Raw genomic sequence first — 18878 nt, forward strand, 5'->3', positions numbered from 1 at the left:
GAGGCGTTCTGCATCCGTCATCGTGCGCCGCAGTCGAGGCGTTCTGCATCCGTCATCGGGCGCCGCGGTCGAGGCGTTCTGCATCCGTCATCGGGCGCCGCGGTCGAGGCGTTCTGCATCCGTCATCGGGCGCCGCGGTCGAGAGCTTATTGGACATGCTGCTTGTTTAAAAGCCGATTCAGAGGATCTTTGTTATTCTGCAGACGAGTGGCATGAAACTCGCCAGATATCGATGAACGGTATTAAGGGGAGGAGTCATCCTCTCCACGCTCGGCTATTGGGCAGAAAAATAGAGACTCTGATCAAAGCTGATTTGTAATGAATTTGCCTTTGAGTTAAAATCTTAACTTAAACTTAAAGCTTAAAACTGCAACGACTGTCCGCGCCTTGAACCGACTGTGGTCTTTTCCTGGTTCTCCTTTTGAAGGACAGAGCAGCGTGGGTAATTTTGCTTCGCGTTCTCGCTTGTCCTCCTGTATTTTACGTGCATGCACCTCTATGGGGCAATAAACGTTCATTGTGGCTTTGAATGCTAACCTCCGTTTCTGTTTTGTCTTCCCCTCCCCCTCCATGCAGGAGCTGCACAGTACCCAGGTAAGCCTTCCCACGTGTCTCCTCCTCCTCCTCACCATGCTCCGTCCTTTCAGCATCTTCTTCATCCAGACACTTCTGTTTCAACGTCTCGTGTTAGCAGTATGCTAAGGGACGTTAGCTATATTATCGACATGTTTGCTGCTATTAAACAGACAGATCTCCGATCAAACTCAATGATCTGGAGAGTTCATGTTGCAACACAGAGCCGCTCAGTTTCCCGTTTTTGCTTCCTCTGATTGGACGCTCACCCTCTGGACAGCGTTTCTATGGCTACACAAAGGCAGCACGCGTGTTGTTGCTGATTGGGGGCATTAATGTGGTCAGAAACACATTCCCACAGTATCAATAACACAGAAGAGACGGAGCGAGCCCGTTTCCATTTGCTCTTCCAATCGCACACTGAAACATCTGTGCAGGAAGTGTTGCGTGTCGTGAACAGCACCGTAACAATGGAAGCTTCATTAACCAGTGAGGGAGAAAATGGCCTATTCTGTTTAAAAAGACAAAGGCAGAGGGACTCTGATGTCCTGATGAAATTCCAAGGCAATTGAAGCGGGGCAAAGGTGTTTCCTGCGTTTGCATGACCGGAACACGACGTCATGGGAATTAAAAGATACAATTCTGGAAACTAAAATGTCATTTGAAAATAAAAATAATGAAATTCGAATACGTTTCACAGCTGCATTTTAAGAATTTGAATAACATTGCTTTACTTTTATGATGATAACATTGCATTACGTCACCCCTATGGATACCCTTACTTTGAAAATCTAATCTGTAAATGCTGCCTGCAGTCCTCCTCACCCCTGCATCTTATCCACTTAGCTTTTTAATCCAATTAGCAATGGCAGTTATTTATACAGTATGTACATGAATTAGAATCGAAGGGAAAGGGCTCCTCCCTCTGGGGTCGGTGGGACGGAGCCCAGTCCTTCACCGGCCGGTTCCCGGTCAGGAAACTGCGCCGCCACCAAGCAGCGAAGGTCTCTGGAGCCGACTGCCAGAAAGGCAGCAACACAAACCCGACCTGACGTGCGCTGCCAATCGCAATCATCCTCTCATCCGACTTGAATGTGACTGACTTTATTTTATCCACGGCAGTAAGACACTGTTTCATCTCTTCTAAACTGTGTCAAAGGTAAAAGAAACAATGTGAGGAATTGACTCACTCAAATTGGGACAGTCTAATAAGCTCTCAGCGTTCAGGCTGATCTCAAATCTGTGTTCCTGTTCTATTTCATTGCGTTGGATTGATGGAGCAGAAAAGCAAAATATTGCTCTCTTAGCCTTTAGCCTTTAGCCTTTAGCCGTTTGCCAGTGATTGGCCCTTGCGGTCTTGTTTCCGTTGAAAGTCCTTCGTACATAAATCATCCACAAATAACAATACAAATAAAAATAAAACCAATATTCAATAACTCAATTGATGCAAAGTAACATGAGAAAAATAAAAATAAAATGATTTTACGCCACCGATGCAAACTAACAATAAATCTAAAATAAATTACACCACTGATGCAAAATGACAATGAATGACAATAGATTACATAAATTACAATAAATTACTAAGGCAATTAATAAGTGCAACATAATATGTGTCATCCTATAGTTTCAGATTTTAGTCCAGACATCTGTTTTCTTGCACGAGTGGCTCGTAGAATGGAAGACACGGGAGCATGGAGGTGGGATGAGGGAGGCAGCACAACACAAGGAGTTTTATCCATATGTGCACGGAGAGATTCCATTTAAGCGTGCACACACGCACACACACACACTTTGTACTGCTCAGATTAATGTCTAAATCAATCACACGCCAGCAGTGTTTGCTTGTCATCCTGTGTGCTTTGGCTTCATAACACAGGTTCACTTTCCCAAACTACTGAATCTCCATCACGCGTTCAGCAGGAACCTTTCCCAAACAGGATATGTGTTTTGCCATCTCAGCGCCAATAGTCCCAGGGCGAATGCGTTTCCATCAACATTCGTCAATACTTGAGATGCTTAGAGGGACGATGTGAGCTGAGGATGCTGCTCGCTGATTGAACACACTCCCGTTGTCTCATCGATCCTCCGGATGAATTCTGAATCTTATTCCAGCTCTGAAGTAGTGAAATAACTCCTGGAGATAAAGCTGGTTGAGGTCACAGTTTAGTTTGCGAGACACTAATTTAATCCAGACTAAAAAAAGACTTGTAAACTAATGCACACGACAGAAATGTCGTACCGCCATTGCAGCGTTTGAGTAAATGCAGGCGCCGCGTCCTTCTGCTTGAATTTACGCTCCTGCGTCAGATGAAGGAAGTAACGAATGCCACATACGGGAGGAAGAAGATGGAACAAAGGTAGGAAATGAGAAAGCGACATGCTGTGAAAAAAGTCAGAGCAGTGGTTCTCAAACGGTGGGGCACGCCCCCCTAGGGGGGCGCGGTGCGATGTCAGGGGGGGTCGCAGGTTCGTCTCCGACTTGTGGCCATTCTGTGAGGAGTTTGCATGTTCTCCCCGTGTCTGCGTGGGTTCTCTCTGGGTTCTCCCCGTGTCTGTGTGGGTTCTCCCCGTGTCTGTGTGGGTTCTCTCTGGGTTCTCCCCGTGTCTGTGTGGGTTCTCTCCGGGTTCTCCCCGTGTCTGTGTGGGTTCTCTCCGGGTTCTCCCCGTGTCTGTGTGGATTCTCCCCGTGTCTGAGTGGGTTCTCCCCGTGTCTGTGTGGGTTCTCTCTGGGTTCTCCCCGTGTCTGTGTGGGTTCTCTCCGGGTTCTCCCCGTGTCTGTGTGGGTTCTCTCCGGGTTCTCCCCGTGTCTGTGTGGATTCTCCCCGTGTCTGAGTGGGTTCTCCCCGTGTCTGAGTGGGTTCTCTCTGGGTTCTCCCCGTGTCTGCGTGTGTTCTCTCAGGGTTCTCCCCGTGTCTGCGTGTGTTCTCTCAGGGTTCTCCCCGTGTCTGCGTGGGTTCTCCCCGGGTTCAACAGGTTTTGTTTCTTCCTGTTGATACATGTAGCCGCTGCCGTTCCGCTGTGCTAAGCTATCCAATAAAGCAGCATGAGAGGCTAAAGACAGCACGAGTAGAATATTTGTTCTTCTGCACTCCAAGCGGCTCTTTCCTCGACCTGCACGCCTTAACATTATTAACAGGAAAACGTTTACTGTACGTACTATATATTTATATTTCTCAAACAAATGTTTAGTTCTGAAAAGGTTTTGATCTTTGGTTTCATTCTATAATACTGAAACAATCTATTTAGATTAATGCCTGACTGTTAAACGTGTATAAAGTGTGTGGTGAGGGGTTTTACAGCCTTAAAACATTTATGTACATGTATAATAATAAAAAAATAAAGATCACTACATTGCGGATTTCACTTATTGCGGGTTGTTTTTGGAATGTAACCCCCGCGGAAAATGAGGGACTACTGTACCAATAGAACTAATATTAAATTACTCAATTGATGCAAAATAATAATAAATTAAAAAGACACATAATATGTTTTTTTTTGGCTTTTTTGGGTTGATCAGGACCCAAAATCACCAGAATAGTGTAGAAACATGGGGAAGTGAGTTTTTCATAATATGGGACATTTAAACAAAAACCGAGAACCGAGATTCGACTGTACTCCGCTCGTACTGGCGTGTCCAATCACTCACCGCCATCGTTTTCTTTGGACCCGTCACTGATCAGGAAAACGCACAGACACGACCATAATCACGTCGATAATGAAAACACAACACGGGAGAAGAGCCGGAGACGAAATCATCACACGGTGCAATGACTGGCTGCACAGCTACCTCATCAGCCAATCAGAAGGCAGCAGACACTCAGACAGCCTGACAAATATAAAGCAGTTCGTTTCATCTTTACGAAGTGAGAATGAAGGGAAAGACGTGCCAAACGGATTTTGAAGTGCATTCAATGAAGATTTTATTGATTTTAAGAGCAGCAGCAACAACACCGGATAAGAGTTTTGCCGTGCTTCCTGGAAATGACGCCTAAAGACACCTTGATTGGTTTATTTTTATTTACCAGATTCCTGAATTCACAATGAGGAAAATGTTACGTGATGGAAAAACAAATCAAGAGAGAATGATGAAGAGATTCCAGAGAGGTTGTGATGTGAGATTCCTGGCAGTGCGGCATGTTGGTGAGGATGAAGAGTTGAGTCGAGGCAGGCTAAAGTCAGCACAGCACCATCATTGTATGGGTGCTGTGCTCTCGCTGCAAAGTCCAGACATGTGATGATGCGAAAGGTTTTGCTGTTGGGTCTTTCGAGGGCTTTGACGCAGCCTGTTTCTAGTGGCGTTGGCGCCGGCCATGCTGTCTGGTTCACTCTGTGGCCCCGTTGGGAGGTACCCATTTAGGGAGAGAGGCCGGACCGTTGGGAGGTACCCATTTATGGAGAGAGGCCGAACCGTTGGGTGGTACCCATTTAGGGAGAGAGGCCGGACCGTTGGGAGGTACCCATTTAGGGAGAGAGGCCGAACCGTTGGGAGGTACCCATTTAGGGAGAGAGGCCGAACCGTTGGGAGGTACCCATTTAGGGAGAGAGGCCGGACCGTTGGGAGGTACCCATTTAGGGAGAGAGGCCGAACCGTTGGGAGGTACCCATTTAGGGAGAGAGGCCGGACCGTTGGGAGGTACCCATTTAGGGAGAGAGGCCGAACCGTTGGGAGGTACCCATTTAGGGAGAGAGGCCGAACCGTTGGGAGGTACCCATTTAGGGAGAGAGGCCGAACCGTTGGGAGGTACCCATTTAGGGAGAGAGGCCGGACCGTTGGGAGGTACCCATTTAGGGAGAGAGGCCGGACCGTTGGGAGGTACCCATTTAGGGAGAGAGGCCGAACCGTTGGGAGGTACCCATTTAGGGAGAGAGGCCGAACGCCGTCTCAATAAATGTTTCGTAGGATGCGCTTCGGCAGAGCAACACGGCAGCTTCCTCTCCATCACTGACCTTCCCCGGCTGCCAAACGTCTTCTCAACAGTGGTCCTCTCCTCCCTTTCCTCCCTCTCCTCGCTCTTCTCCCTCTCCTCGCTCTTCTCCTTCTACCTCCCTCTCCTCCCTCTACCTCCCTCCTCCCTCTACCTTCCTCTACCTCCCTCTCCTCCCTCTACCTCCCTCTCCTCCCTCTCCTCTCTCTACATCCCTCTCCTCCCTCTACCTCCCTCTCCTCCCGCTCCTCCTTCTCCTCCCTCTCGTCCCTCTCCCTCCCTTTCTCCCCTCTCCTCCCTCTACCTCCTCATCTTCCTCTTCAATCCGTTCTCCTGCTTTGTCTTTCTTCCATGAAATATATTTCCAAATGAGTGTGCCCAGGACACAGCTGCATTAATCACTTGACTGCCCCCCCCCCCCCGTACTGTGTGTGTGTGTGTGTGTGTGTGTGTGTGTGGGCGCACACACACACACACACACACCTGGTAACCTGGTTTGACTCCTACAAGCAAAGACATGTAGCATCAACATGTAATATAAACACACGACTTGAGCCTGCGGATAGAAATCACAGGATGCAGACACACTCATCTGCCCCCCCCCCCCCCCCCCCAACACACACACACACACACTCAAGCGATCTACAGCAGCTCACTCTCCTTCCATCCAGCCATGGCTCCCACATGACCCTCCATTTTCCTCATCATTAGCAGCACCAGCTAGCAGGGGCATCCCATCCTGCCCCCCCCCCCCCCTACCCTCCCTTGCCGCTCCTCTGTTTACTTCTTGATTTCTTTATTTGAATTCGGCACAGTACGTCCCTCCTGTCTCCTCTGAGCGAAGAGGAGGGCCTAGTCGGGGGGGGGGGGGGGCAGGATGGGATGGATGACTCAGCTATATGCTGACTCCTATGTGCTGACTCCTATATGTTGACTCCTATAGGCTGACTCCTATATGTTGACTCCTATGTGCTGACTCCTATATGCTGACTCCTATATGTTGACTCCTATGTGCTGACTCCTATGTGCTGACTCCTATATGCTGACTCCTATATGCTGACTCCTATGTGCTGTCTCCTATATGTTGACTCCTATATGCTGGCTCCTATATGCTGACTCCTATATGCTGACTCATACGGTGACTCCTATATGCTGACTCCTATACGCTGACTCCTATGTGCTGACTCCTATAGGCTGACTCCTATATGTTGACTCCTATGTGCTGACTCCTATGTGCTGACTCCTATATGCTGACTCCTATATGGTGACTCCTATATGCTGACTCCTATATGCTGGCTCCTATATGCTGGCTCCTATATGCTGACTCCTATATGCTGGCTCCTATATGCTGACTCCTATATGCTGACTCCTATATGCTGACTCCTAAACGCTGACTCCTATGTGGTGACTCCTAAACGCTGACTCCTATATGGTGACTCATATATGCTGACTCCTATATGCTGACTCCTATATGACTCAGCTATATGCTGACTCCACTATATGCTGACTCCTATATGCTGACTCCTATATGATGACTCAACTATATACTGACTCCGCTATATGATGACTCCGCTATATGATGACTCCGCTATATGCTGACTCCTATATGCTGACTCCTATATGCTGACTCCTATGTGATGACTCAGCTATATGCTGACTCAACTATATACTGACTCCTATATGCTGACTCCTATACGTTTAATTATTTTGGGGGTGTGAATATGATGTCATGTTTTTATTCATATGGCGTTTGCTTGCTTATATTTGATGGGGGAAAAATTTAAACTATCAATGCTGAAACAAAGGCTTTAAGTTTCCACAGATTCAAGGTCACATCAATGTGAGAACATTCAATCAGTTCTTTAATGGCCCGTTGTTGTCTGCATTAATTCACTCCACTCAGGATTATGAATCGCAGAAAGTTGCAGCTGTTTATTTTCAGCTAATGACTAAATGCAATGCGGCTGCCGTATGATGCATGGCGATGTGCCGCCCACTGGGGCTGCAGGAAACCATTCACTGCTCAGTAAAGCTCATAAACATATTCAATGGGAGCAAAAACAACAAAACATCAATAACAGAACACACGTTTATGAGCAGCTCTGTCCGGTGCTCTTCCCTCAGTATAAATTATTTTGCAGCACACACACAGGTACCATATATCTTCATCACTTCTATTGAGCCATCTAAAATGTTATTCCTTAATAAGATACTTCTTGTCTCTTGTCTTATATTCTCATTCCCTTGAGCCTCTTCCTTTCTTGTGATTGGCTGCTGCCATGTGAGGCTTCAGGCCACCGACCCTAAGCGCCGCCGGAATCGTCTCCCACGAATTCTGTGTCAAATCTTTGAGCTGCTGTCTGAACAGTGGTGGTCTGGACACCTCCTTTGGATCCTCCCCGAGAGGGATCCCTCTGTCTGAAGTGGTCCTGACCTTTTCTCAGCTGCCTCCAGCTGTCTGGCGGCGACGCAAGCCCAGCATTCAGGCAGCAAGCAGCTCGGTCCGACTGCGACTGTGAAGCTGCTCTTTGTCTGACTCGTCATCAGCGTAAGGCTGTTGTAATCTCAGGGTGCTTTTGGTTTCATGTTGTCCTCTTGCTACATACAGCCTCTTGTAGCCCCTCTCATCCACACAGGAAATAAATCCCTTTTGAATTTGACTTCTCGGTCTTCTGTTTATCAGTGATGCAAACGTTCTTAGTGAAATAGCAGGGAAGGTCCGATCCTTTCCTTCTTTTTTATTTCTATAGCGTGGGATCATAGCAGGAAGCTACCAATGTCAGGATTCTGTTCCTCCTAATGTCTCTCTCTCTATGTCCGAGCTGGAGCAGGGGGCGGGGCTGAGCTCGAGCAGCCTCATCTCCTCACCTGCCCCAATAAAGACTCCGTCTCTTGTCCCACGCGTTGCCGGATCGACAGCGTCTCCCAGAGTTCCTGGCTCCACGTGTTCGTCGTCTCCCTGGCTCCACGTCCCAGCCTGTTCCGGTGTCGTCTCCTCTGCAGTTCTGCGGTGCCTCCCTGCCGACGCCCTCCCAGCTCGTCTCGGGACTCCGGCTGGATTCATCGAGTCTTCCCCCTGAGCTCATTGCTCCTTCGTGGGCTATTAAGCCAGCCAAACCTGCATCCTGTGTCGTGCCTGTTCAGAGCGTCCAGTTCGGCCCAGCCCCCGTGACAACCACTGCACTTTACAGGTGTAACAGCGGAGATCTAAATCTAAATCTTTATTCTTGTGTCATTATTCATGCGAAAGTACTCAGTACAAACACACACAATGGAATTACATTTACTCCCTGTAGTGAGCCCCTGTAATCAATCCACACCACACACACACACATGCATTCATGGAGAGCGCATAGGGTGAACGTACCACTGTCGTCAACGCACCGGGAGCTGTTGGTTGGGCGGGGGCTAGATACATTGATCAAGGGCACCTTGGCAGTGCCCCGGCGGTAGGCTGGCCCCTCTCCAGCCACCCGTCCACACTCCATATCTTTGTCTGGGCCACGACTTGAACTCGTGACCCCCCACGGCTCCCAACCCAAGTCCCAACCAACTGAGCCACTGCCGCCCCCAACTAGAACTCACCTTGTCCCATAAGAGCAAGCACTTTGGAGACGGAAGCAAGGAAAAGCTTCTCTTTAACAGGCAGAAACCTTGAATAGAGCCCAAGACTGCGGGCAGCCATCTGTTCAGTTGTCCGACAGATATAAAGGATTCATTTTTTGCCACTATTGCCTCTTTTTTTTTGTCTCCTTTCACATCCTTAATTCAAAGAAAGAAAACCAATATTGTTGAGGAAAGGCAGAAACCTAAAGCTGGTGGTGTCGAAATGCCTTTTCAGCCGAGTTATTTCTGTTGTTGCTGCTCACCAGGTGACTCCTTCCTGGATTGTGAAACACTTCCTGCTGCTCCATCACTCAGAGCACTCGTGATGTTTATACAAGCCCTTGTGGTAATGTGAGACTCGTAAAGATTTAGTGCATTTAGTAATTTCCACTTATAATAACGGTGTTAAGATGCTTGTAAGAAAACGTCTTAAAGCCAACCGGGTGTGAATAAAAGTTGGCCAGTCTTTCAGGTATCTTATTTAACGCTAATGCACGGTCCCCACTAGCCCCCGCTAGTCCCCACCGCGAATGCTTTATTTACAGCATGTTGGTTGACCTGCCAGAGATGTGTCTGTCTCTCTGTATGAAATAAGTCTCCCTCTTTTACCACCTGCTCACATCAAACATTTTTCACTGAGGAGAAGTTTCCTAAATCAAACACTTTCTGACAGACCTTTGTAAAATATCCAAGGACTACATTTTTTTAATGCCCCCGGCATTTGATCCAGGGCATAATTGAAAAATATTTTTTCTCCATCTTACAAAACTTTGCAAAGACATCAACCATATGCTAGAATAGTGCTTCTCACTATTATGAAAATACTTTTACAATTTGTTTTCATTTTGTACTATCCGTGGCAATAGCTTCTACCTGAAATTAAAAAAAGACAGAGGTTAGTTTGTAAAGCTAATCTTGTCAAGTGTGTATTCCACCTTTTCTTTTTTTTCCTTTTGCAGCTTCATTTTCATCAGAACAAAACATAAAGGAACAACAATCAGGAAAAGGTTCCGTCTCTTTATTGCATTGCCTCTGTTATGTTAATGCAGCTCAAAGCATCTCATCAAGGCTGAGGGACTCAGCTTAACTTAACCATTACTGTCACATAAAAAGACATCACGGACCTAAAATGTGGACCACAAACTCTCTGGCTGGAAGTTTGGACCAGAAACAAGCCAGGTCAGAGCAGCTGCCTGCGGGAAATGAAGCTGCATCATTTCAGCAGTGGTCGTCCAGCGAGGAGTCGGGCGGTACGCCGCAACTGTGTTGATGTCGACAGGCAACGCAGTTGACAGCCATTTTAGGGCCTTGTGCAAACTGCAGACTTTGGGCCTGTCACCACATGACCTCCATTCCATATCAGAGTTCATTCCATATGTATCAGGATTCATTCCATATATATGAGTGTTTATTCCATATATATCAGAGTTCATTACACTCGCCGAAGGATCCAGATTCTAGAATTATTTTTACATCTGGAATTGTGCCTCTGCTGTAAACTGCCACTTTAAGAGGGAGGGACACGAATGGCATGATGGGAAAAAGAGTCCAGAAGGAGTCTTGTAGTACGTTCCGGAGCAGCAAGCTAGAGCAGGTTTGGCCCCTCTGATCCGGAAGCCCTGTTTACTGTCTCACAAGATCCAATAGTCTATTGGAGGCGGAGTCTGCAGTCTCTGACTGTCTTTCTAGTTCTATATGTATCAGTGTTTATTCCATATGAATCAGATGACTTTATGTTGTGATCTGGCGCTATATAAACTGTCCTGCAGCATCTGAGACAGGAATGAGGGACGCTGTCCTGCAGCATCAGTTTGAGACAGGAATGAGGGACGCTGTCCTGCAGCATCTGAGACAGAAATGAGGGACGCTGTCCTGCAGCATCTGTTTGAGACAGAAACGAGGGACGCTGTCCTGCAGCATCTGTTTGAGACAGAAACGAGGGACGCTGTCCTGCAGCATCTGTTTGAGACAGAAACGAGGGACGCTGTCCTGCAGCATCTGTTTGAGACAGAAATGAGGGACGCTGTCCTGCAGCATCTGAGACAGGAATGAGGGACGCTGTCCTGCAGCATCTGTTTGAGACAGAAATGAGGGACGCTGTCCTGCAGCATCAGTTTGAGACAGAAATGAGGGACGCTGTCCTGCAGCATCTCTTTGAGACAGAAATGAGGGACGCTGTCCTGCAGCATCTGTTTGAGACAGAAATGAGGGACGCTGTCCTGCAGCATCAGTTTGAGACAGAAATGAGGGACGCTGTCCTGCAGCATCTCTTTGAGACAGAAATGAGGGACGCTGTCCTGCAGGATCTGTTTGAGACAGGAATGAGGGACGCTGTCCTGCAGCATCTGTGTGAGACAGTAATGAGGGACGCTGTCCTGCAGCATCAGTTTGAGACAGGAATGAGGGACGCTGTCCTGCAGCATCTGAGACAGAAATGAGGGACGCTGTCCTGCAGCATCTGTTTGAGACAGAAACGAGGGACGCTGTCCTGCAGCATCTGTTTGAGACAGAAACGAGGGACGCTGTCCTGCAGCATCTGTTTGAGACAGAAACGAGGGACGCTGTCCTGCAGCATCTGTTTGAGACAGAAATGAGGGACGCTGTCCTGCAGCATCTGAGACAGGAATGAGGGACGCTGTCCTGCAGCATCTGTTTGAGACAGAAATGAGGGACGCTGTCCTGCAGCATCAGTTTGAGACAGAAATGAGGGACGCTGTCCTGCAGCATCTCTTTGAGACAGAAATGAGGGACGCTGTCCTGCAGCATCTGTTTGAGACAGAAATGAGGGACGCTGTCCTGCAGCATCAGTTTGAGACAGAAATGAGGGACGCTGTCCTGCAGCATCTCTTTGAGACAGAAATGAGGGACGCTGTCCTGCAGGATCTGTTTGAGACAGGAATGAGGGACGCTGTCCTGCAGCATCTGTGTGAGACAGTAATGAGGGACGCTGTCCTGCAGCATCTGTTTGAGACAGACATGAGGGACGCTGTCCTGCAGCATCTGTTTGAGACAGAAACGAGGGACGCTGTCCTGCAGCATCTGTTTGAGACAGAAACGAGGGACGCTGTCCTGCAGCATCTGTTTGAGACAGAAACGAGGGACGCTGTCCTGCAGCATCTGAGACAGGAATGAGGGACGCTGTCCTGCAGCATCTGTTTGAGACAGAAATGAGGGACGCTGTCCTGCAGCATCAGTTTGAGACAGAAATGAGGGACGCTGTCCTGCAGCATCTCTTTGAGACAGAAATGAGGGACGCTGTCCTGCAGCATCTGTTTGAGACAGAAATGAGGGACGCTGTCCTGCAGCATCTGTTTGAGACAGAAATGAGGGACGCTGTCCTGCAGCATCTGTTTGAGACAGGAATGAGGGACGCTGTCCTGCAGCATCTGTTTGAGACAGAAATGAGGGACGCTGTCCTGCAGCATCTGTTTGAGACAGAAACGAGGGACGCTGTCCTGCAGCATCTGTTTGAGACAGAAACGAGGGACGCTGTCCTGCAGCATCTGTTTGAGACAGAAATGAGGGACGCTGTCCTGCAGCATCTCTTTGAGACAGAAATGAGGGACGCTGTCCTGCAGCATCTGTTTGAGACAGAAATGAGGGACGCTGTCCTGCAGCATCTCTTTGAGACAGAAATGAGGGACGCTGTCCTGCAGCATCTGTTTGAGACAGAAATGAGGGACGCTGTCCTGCAGCATCAGTTTGAGACAGAAATGAAGGACGCTGTCCTGCAGCATCTGTTTGAGACAGGAATGAGGGACGCTGTCCTGCAGCATCTGTTTGAGACAGAAACGAGGGACGCTGTCCTGCAGCATCTGTTTGAGACAGGAATGAGGGACGCTGTCCTGCAGCATCTGCTTGAGACAGAAATGAGGGACGCTGTCCTGCAGCATCTGTTTGCTATTTGGACCAAATACTGGCACAGATATTTCATGTCTGGGAACTGCGTTAACTTGTGGAAAAAGAGTAGAATATGTCTCCTTTAAAGCATTTTTATAACTCGAATAAAAATACATATTCATAAAAATAAAAAAAACTCTACGTTGTAAAAGTTTGTTTTTGTAAAACAAAAAACATGCTACCGATTATTATCGGACCACATTGAGAAATAGAAACAAACTCTAGTCTGGTAAAATGACTACTTTGTTGTCATCATGTACCGTATTTTTTGGATTATACGTCGCTCCGGATTGTAGGTCGCACCAGCCAAAAAATGCATAATTAAGAAGAAAAAAACATATATAGGTCGCACTGGAGGATAAGTCGCATTTTTGGGGAAAATTTATTTGATAAAATCCAACACCAAACAACATATAGCACAAAGAACATGCTAACACGTTTACCAAAATATCAGGTTTTACTCCGAATCACGAAATCCAAGGAAATCTTCATCCTCGGTGTCACTTTTGAACAACTCCCCCAACTCGGCAGGTAGACAAGACGCCGCTTCCTCTTCTACGTCGCTTACATCAGACTCGTCGTCAGTTGCAGTTCCAATTATTCCAGCCTTTCTGAATCCCGACAGGATGGTTGCGGTTGTCACTGAAGCCCATGCTTTGTCGATCCATTCAATGACTTCCAGGAAAGTTGCATGGCGCATTCTCCCGGTTGCCGTGAAGCTGTGCTCTCCATCCGTCATCCACTGCTCCCACAGGTTACACAAAACTGACTTAAAGCTCCTATTCACGGAGATATCAAGTGGCGTGAGTATTTTGGTTAAGCCTCCAGGGATGATGGCAGGTATGGAGTTGAAAACTTTTAATTTATTTTTTAACTGTGGTGTGATGTGCGCTCTCATGCTATCCATCACAAGCAGAGCTTTGCGTGCTCTAAAGAAGCCATCCGGTCGCTTATTGTAGCACTTTGTAAGCCACAAGTTTATCATTTCTTGATCAATCCACCCTTTCGCGTTCACGGCGACTTCAACTGAGGAGGATTGGATTTTTGGCATGGTTTTTCGTTTGAAAATGACCATCGGTGGCAGTTTTGATCCGTCTCCACAACATGCCAGCACCACTGTGAAGTGTGATCTCTCATGACCAGTTGTAACGATATTCACACTTTTTTGCCCTTTCTCTGCAACACTTCGGCCCATGGGGATGTCAAAAGTGAGGGGGACCTCGTCCATGTTAATAATATGATCCGGTGTCACGTTGTGATCACTTACATGCTTTTCAATGAACGCGCTGAAACTGTCAACCTTGGCTTGGAAGTCCGCTGGCAGTTTTTGGGACAGTGTCGTCCTAGCTCTGATAGAGAGGCGTTTGCGCTGCATGAAGCGGTAACACCAAGAAGGTCCTCCCGCAAAGCCGTTTATATTCCCTGCCCTGGCAACCACTTGGGCGTGGAGACGCAACTGCACCGTTGACAAACCTCTCCCAGCAGCACGTTGTTCAAGCACCCATGCGTGAACCCGTTCCTCCAACTGCGGCCACCTAGCTTGTTGCCCGCGATTAGCTTTCTTTGTTTTCTTCATTTCAGTAAGCGTAACCTTCGCTTTTCGCCAGTCCCTTACAAGTTTTTCGCTCACTCCAAACTTTCTTTCTGCTGCTCGATTGCCGTTTTCGGCTCCATATTTCACTATCTGAAGCTTGTAAGCCGCGGAATATGACTTTCTTTTCGGCGCCATTTTCAATCAGCCCTTCTAATTTGTGTTTTTAGATAACAGGTGTGACAGATAACTCTGAACCTCCAGAAACCGCGACAGATTCTGACGGGTCACAGAGTTCCCTGTAACACCTGTTATAGAAATGTGTAGGCTACTGTCTCTGCGCTCACAGATTTTGTAAAAAAAAACATATATAAGTCGCTCCGATTTATAAGTCGCACCCCCGACCAAACTATGAAAAAAACCGCGACTTATAATCCGGAAAATACGGTACATGCTTTATTTCTTCGACTGACTTCATTTGTATTATTTAAGAAAGTATTGTTATAAAGAAACAGGAAATTTAGACTTCATCTTCATTCTTGCGCCATTTATCTAATTAGTAAGACTGGAATGTTCACCTTATTTCAGCTTTATTCTCCCAATATCACTGCTCTTTACACTGTAATACCTCGACATGCATGTGAGCTCAGACAATTCTGTTTCCTTCTGTCTTGACTTGTAAACGTAAAGCAAAGAGTCTGACCTGGAACCGCTGCAGCAGTGGAAGGACATCAAAGTGTGGGACGTGATTTGAATCTCATTTGTGGAGCTGTCTGTCCTTATCTGTCAGCATCATTGGATACAGTTTCTCTCTCCCCACCCCATCGTCCACGTCTCCTACATGACGGGGCTCTTTAGAGGTGCTTCACAACGGAGCCATGCAAATTTTAGTTCCTTTTAGTTTTCATCCTCTACAAACCCTGGGTGGATCCGCTGAGCCTCGCCGAGACGATGCTGTTTTGGAACTGGAGAGACTTCATCCATCGGTTTTCTCCCTGCCAGCAGCCTCTTCCTGATATGTAGCCGTGGCGATTGGACTGATAGTCTTTGTCCCGGAGCATGACGCGTCGCCCGTCACAGGGCAGAAACGCCTCGTATCCTGTACAGCTTGTCTAGCATGACTCGGCAGGATCTGACATGTTTGGTTGTAGTTCTTCTCCTGACAGCATCCCCTAACAAGCTATCCTTTATTGTTGAAGTCGGGCTCTGGTCACCTCTGCCTCATTACCTTTGGGCATCACACTGTTCATAATAATAACCACCAGCAGGTGGGCAGTTTGACTGGCATGCATCTCACCCATATTACAGTATGACCACCTGAGGATGTCCTGAAAAGGCCCGAATGTCTTCTATGATGTTCCTGACATTAACCCTCTACCTGCTGCCGTAGCTGCAGCCGGCGCTACTGTTCTCCGTCTCCGGTGCATTATTACCGTAACACCAGACATAGACAACAATAGCGCCGGCGCTACGGCCGTAGATAGAGGGTTAAAGCTAATCTGTTGGCGTCTGCACAAAGATAGGCCAATACTTAAGGCCGTATGTTCACCCTCCTCTGATTGGCTGCCCTGTCAGGCTACAAAGGTTTTTGAGCAAATACACATTTTTGGGTCAAATTCTCGACATTTCAAAAATATTCGGAATTATATATACACAAGTGGTCCTCGCTTAAGGACGACGTAAAGACCCCGTCGCTAAATGATTTAGTTGTTAAACAAACATAGCTCGGAGCCCCCACTGACATCATTTAATGTCATCACCCACATCAAGGGACGCGACCCCAAAGCTGTCTAATATGAGATTACTGAACCTTTTCAAATCGAGCCAGCACACAGATAGAGAATCCAGATTTCGTTGTGCGGCCGCTGACGGCCGCTGACGGCTAGATATTCTCAGCCCACAGGCTTGCCGGCCAGTCTTCCTGCCCAGTCGGCTCTATTTCTTACTACGGACACACTTTAAGGTGTTTGGAGCTGCCACCTCCAAATGTTATATTACACCAACAAAAATCTATCCCGTTCATTACTTGTCTGGAGACGTCTGATGTTTTTGTTGTGGCCCTTTCAGTGGCTTTGACCTGCCGATTCGCACACAGTGCTCTTTGTACTCATCGAATATAAGCTTCCCTAACGAGTTGGATGTTCTGCTTTGTTCAGTGTTCCACTGAATTTGTGTTAGACTCAGTCATTTTAATGGAACTTTGAGATTAAAGGAAGGTTTCGCTCTTGCGGACATAATTGTCCCTCTTGAATCTATTGTGTTGTGTCTTTCTGGAGCCCTAGTTTGTTCTATATTGCCAGATAGCTCATTTGTACTCCGTTGGCTTTTATCCTGCGTTTAATTGTATCTCAGTCTCCGTCCCGGTTCCATTATCACGCCGGACGGCCGTTTATGCTGCAACATTTGTATCTGGCTTCCAACTGTCTTCAGATTTCCCGTGCCTTTGTCCCCCTGACTTTTGCATCGGCGCTGATCTTTCCGGATGTCTTTCTCCTCCCCAGTGGTGAGTCAGAACCTGGTGACGGAGAACGTGTCGGTGGTGGAGGGCGAGATGGCGATCATCAGCTGCCGGGTGAAGAACAACGACGACTCGGTCATCCAGCTGCTCAACCCCAACAGACAGACGATTTACTTCCGAGACATGAGACGTGAGTGTTGTGTAGCTGCTGGACTTACATCCTCACATTGAGGCTGATGTTGTTGGTGAAGTTGCTTCGATTTGTCGTTTTATTGTTTGTGCGGTGGCTAAAGAAGTCCAACCGATTTCATTTGACTTATCAATGAATATATAATATATAATGTAAAAATGGGAGTTCCTGTCTTTCTCTGCAGATGATATGACGCTGTTGAGGAAAAGTTCATCTGTAAAAGCTGGTTTGTTGTCATTATTCGTCCATCAGAGGAGAAAGTAGGCCGCAGCTGGTAAAAGCAAAGCCTGCTGGCAGGGGAGGAATCCTTCATCTGGGTCTTCATGTGGGTTTTATTATAGTCTGAGGCAGTTGGGTACGATCATACGACCTGGAAAGCCCTTCTGTGATGTTTTTATTGACATCGCTTTCACCAGTTCAGCTGACCAGCTGAGTTTGAAAAACCAAACCAATAAATTCAGACGCGGGTCATAAGAGGTGCACGTATTCAGAACAGCGTGTGAATTCAGTCGGGTTGGGTAATGCAACACTCGCTTGCATTACTTGCCAGGGATCCGGGGAGCTGCATGAAATTTGACCTACATAATGCAGCAATATTAATACAGTGAGGTTAATAAAATCAATGGCAGCCCCTCAACAGCCAATGAGCTGCTGTTTTTATAAATGAACGTAATGACAATCTCTCCACGAAGGCCATTGATGTTTATTTACTATTCATTTACTTGAGAAAATTCATTGGGATTGAAATATCAGAAAAACATTTTTGCATTTTTTACCTCTTTTTTTCTTCCTATACCTTATCTGCATTCGTTCTCGACAGTGACAACGTACACAACGTCGGTCTCTGCTAGAGGTCTATGCTTTTTATTCTTATAGTGATTGTGACCGTCACCTGCCCTCTTGGCAGACTAGCCTATTCATGTTTTATTAGTTTTATTACCTGCTTACCGCCGTAGAGGGCTGTGCACACCGCAGTGAACACACAACATGGACAAACAAAAAGTGACAAATACACAGTGTTCTGAGAAGAAAGTGCAATGGATTTATTTGTGCTCCTTAATTCTACCCCTTCCATCCAACCATCACCAAGAGTTGTCCCAATACACCAGGTTCACATTCGTCTCTAGAGGAAAGTCTGGATCACAAAGTTCTCAGGAGATCTGAGGAAAAAGAGAGAGAGCATAGTGAGAGCCACAAACACTGAACCAGCAACCTCCACTGACTCAGAGACCTGTGGGCGGAGTCAACTCTCAGATCGAGTTTTGATTGGTGCTGGAGTGGTGGACCTGGCATGCGTGAAACCTCCACCTAAGAACGGGGCAGCCATGCCGGGCCCAACAATGGCAACATGAGCCCCCAGATCACCCCAAGCAGCCACAGCAACCCGAGAACGACCCCCGGGGCCCCCCCAGAGCCACACGCAGAAGAACCAGCCCAGGGCCCGGGAGCGACAATCACCAACACAGCTGACAAAACCAAGGCCAGCGCAGCGGCACGGGGCACAGCGGGCCGGCACGGCGTCCCACCAACACCCAACCCCACGCCCCCCACAACCACCCGCCTCCCTCCCAGCACCCTCCACCCATCCTGCACACCCTCCCCAGCCCCCCAGCCCCCCCCCCCCCCCCCCACCCCAACGCCTCCGCACCCCCCACCCCCACCACCGAGCTCAGGCAACCCCCCAACCTAGAG

The 18878-nt window shown here is 47.7% G+C and overlaps 1 protein-coding gene across 1 annotated transcript in view; it reads left to right on the forward strand.

Moving 5' to 3' along the window:
• Positions 1 to 572: 572 nt before the first annotated feature.
• cadm1a (cell adhesion molecule 1a) overlaps positions 573 to 18878 on the forward strand; it is a gene marked incomplete at its 5' end in the record, with an annotated part of 107515 nt that continues 89209 nt past the window's right edge. Inside the window, 2 exons of the mRNA XM_068744569.1 lie at positions 573 to 594; positions 17040 to 17186. Of these exons, the coding sequence (XP_068600670.1) occupies positions 573 to 594; positions 17040 to 17186 (169 nt within the window). The remainder of the gene's footprint in view (positions 595 to 17039; positions 17187 to 18878) is intronic.

Source organism: Brachionichthys hirsutus, chromosome 10 (genome assembly GCF_040956055.1).
Source record: "Brachionichthys hirsutus isolate HB-005 chromosome 10, CSIRO-AGI_Bhir_v1, whole genome shotgun sequence".
Lineage (NCBI taxonomy): Eukaryota > Metazoa > Chordata > Actinopteri > Lophiiformes > Brachionichthyidae > Brachionichthys > Brachionichthys hirsutus.